The sequence below is a fragment of the Palaemon carinicauda genome, chromosome 11 (assembly GCF_036898095.1).
Source record: "Palaemon carinicauda isolate YSFRI2023 chromosome 11, ASM3689809v2, whole genome shotgun sequence".
Taxonomy (NCBI): Eukaryota; Metazoa; Arthropoda; class Malacostraca; order Decapoda; family Palaemonidae; genus Palaemon; species Palaemon carinicauda.
In genome coordinates, this window is record NC_090735.1 from 4,487,102 (window position 1) to 4,489,601 (window position 2,500).

Genomic DNA, 2,500 nt, shown 5'->3' on the forward strand with positions numbered 1-2,500 from the left:
TCTGTCGTCCATTGCAATCATCCCCAAGTTGAAATAGACCCGTTCGTTCTGTGGGTCTCTCTGGACGAGGCGTAGCAACCGCTGGTAGGCGAGCGGTCGAAGCTCTGCGTTACCGCTCTCCTGTGGATGGAAAAGGGTTGGCGATTAATCACCCAGAGGTTCTCTTGTTCCAGGTATACTTGAAATAAAAGATATTAAAAAAAATAATTGATAAATCATAAACTAATAACAGTATAAAATCACAAAATCTAATTAATTTTTTATCAGGTATACTTGAAATAAAAGATATTAACAAAAATTAATAGATAAATCATGACCTGAAAACAGTATAAACTCAAAAAATCTAATTCATTTTTGATCAGGTATACTTGAAATAAAAGATATTAAAGCAAAATAATCGATAAATCAAAAACTGAAAACAGTATAAACTCAATAATATAATCAATTTTCTATCCGGTATACTTGAAATAAAAGATATTAAATAAAATAATAGATAAATCATAACCTGAAAACAGTATAAAATCACAAAATCTAATCAATTTTTGACATTCACGAAGCTCACTGTTAAAGTGTTCATAAAAATAGAGACACAACTGAGTAAAACAAAAAAAAAAACATTCTAAGTTTGTAAAACAACATAAAAACTCACTAAATCTAATCCATTTTTGACATTCCCGAAGCCCACTCTTAAATTATTCATAAAATTAGAGCCATATTTTGTGTAACCCAGCTAACACTCGCAAAATCATTATTAAAAATTCAACCTCATCCTAAGTTTGTAAAAGATAAACACACAACGTCTTGTGTAACCCAGCTAACACTGACAAACATATAATAAAAAACTTAACCTCATTCTAAGTTGGTAAAACTACATATAAAATTGCAAAATCTAGTCCATTTTTGCCATTCAAAAAGCTCAACTGTTAGCGTTTATAAAAATAGAGACACGTCTTGCGTAACCCAGCTAACACTGACAAAAACATCATAAAAAAATTTAACCTCATCCTAAGTTTGTAAAACAACATATTAACTCACAAAATCTAATAAATTTTTGACATTCACGAAACCCACTGTTGAAGTGTTCATGAAAATAAACACAACGTCTTGTGTAACCCACTAACACTGACAAACATATAATAAAAAACTTAACCTCGTTCTAAGTTGGTAAAACTACAAATAAAATCGCAAAATCTAGTCCATTTTTGAAATTCACGAAGCCCATTGTTAAATTGTTTATAAAAACAGTGACATAACGTCTTGCGTAACCCAGCTAACACTCTATTTTCATGAAAAATTTAACCTTCTCCTAATTTTGTAAAACAACATATTAACTCACAAAATCTAATCCATTTTTGACATTCACGAAGCCCACTCTTAAATTGTTCATAAAAATAGTGACATAACATCTTGTGTAACCAAGCTAACACTGACTAACATATAATAAAAAACTTAACCCCCTCCAAAGTCCATGGAAATCAATAACGTCTTGACATTATAATAGTAAAATATTATAATAACGCAACATCGGATCTGGAATCTCACCTGGATCAGCACGGCCGAGTTAAGGAGCGCTTGTTGGTGATCCGGATCCATCTCCAGCGCCTTGTCTAAGTAGGCAAGAGCCTGTTGCGCGCGTCCTTGTTCCAGCAGAACTACTCCGAGCTGTGAAGAGAAACGGAATCAAATGAACAACTGAATAAAACAAAGAGATGACAAGGGGATGGTGCACTGAATGCTGGAAATTTTGAATTAACATCAATTATCTAATGAACAAAATCAAATTAACAACTGAAATGTATATAAGAAACATGACAAAATGTTGGTGCAATGAATGCTGGATATTTTGAATTTACCATCAATTTAATAAACAAAATTAAATTAACATCTGAAATGTATATAAGAAATATAACAAAAGGCTGGTGCACAGAATGTTGAAAATTTTGAATTAACATCAATAATTTAATAAACAAATTTAAATTAACAACTGAAATGTATATAATAAAAATAACAAAAGGTTGGCGCACAGAACGTTGAAAATTTTGAATTTACCATCAATTTAATAAACAAAAATAAATTAACAACTGAAATGTATATAAGAAACATGACAAAATGTTGGTGCACAGAACGCTGGACATTTTGAATTTACCATCAATTTAATAAACAAAATTAAATTAACAACTGAAATGTATTTAAGAAACACGACTAAAGGTTGCTGCCCAGAACATTGAAAATTTTGAATTAACATCAATAATCTAATGTTCAGAAGAATCGCTTGAATTCATCAAAAATTTGTTGGCTACATTTCTATCATCTTAAAAAACAATTAAATTTGAATTATCTTTTACGACTAATAAACTAAACGTCATTTTCCATATCTAACTATCTTAGTATGATCCTGTTGACATATCAAGATTGTGATCAGTTTTAAAATCATTATATTTCTAATTCTAGTTTTATAATTCGGGCGACATAAAAGTCCAGTAAGAGGAACTATTAATAT

General features: G+C 30.3%; 1 protein-coding gene across 1 annotated transcript in view; it reads right to left on the reverse strand.

Annotated features, from left to right (window-relative positions):
• The window catches only part of LOC137649947 (protein O-mannosyl-transferase Tmtc3-like), a 496,566-nt gene that overhangs the window by 8,340 nt on the left and 485,726 nt on the right, over positions 1-2,500 (reverse strand). Inside the window, exons 14-15 of the mRNA XM_068382910.1 lie at positions 1,543-1,662; positions 1-120 (exon numbers count right to left, since the gene is read on the reverse strand). The exon at positions 1-120 is cut by the window's left edge and continues 33 nt beyond it. Coding sequence (XP_068239011.1) covers positions 1-120; positions 1,543-1,662 — 240 coding nt within the window. The remainder of the gene's footprint in view (positions 121-1,542; positions 1,663-2,500) is intronic.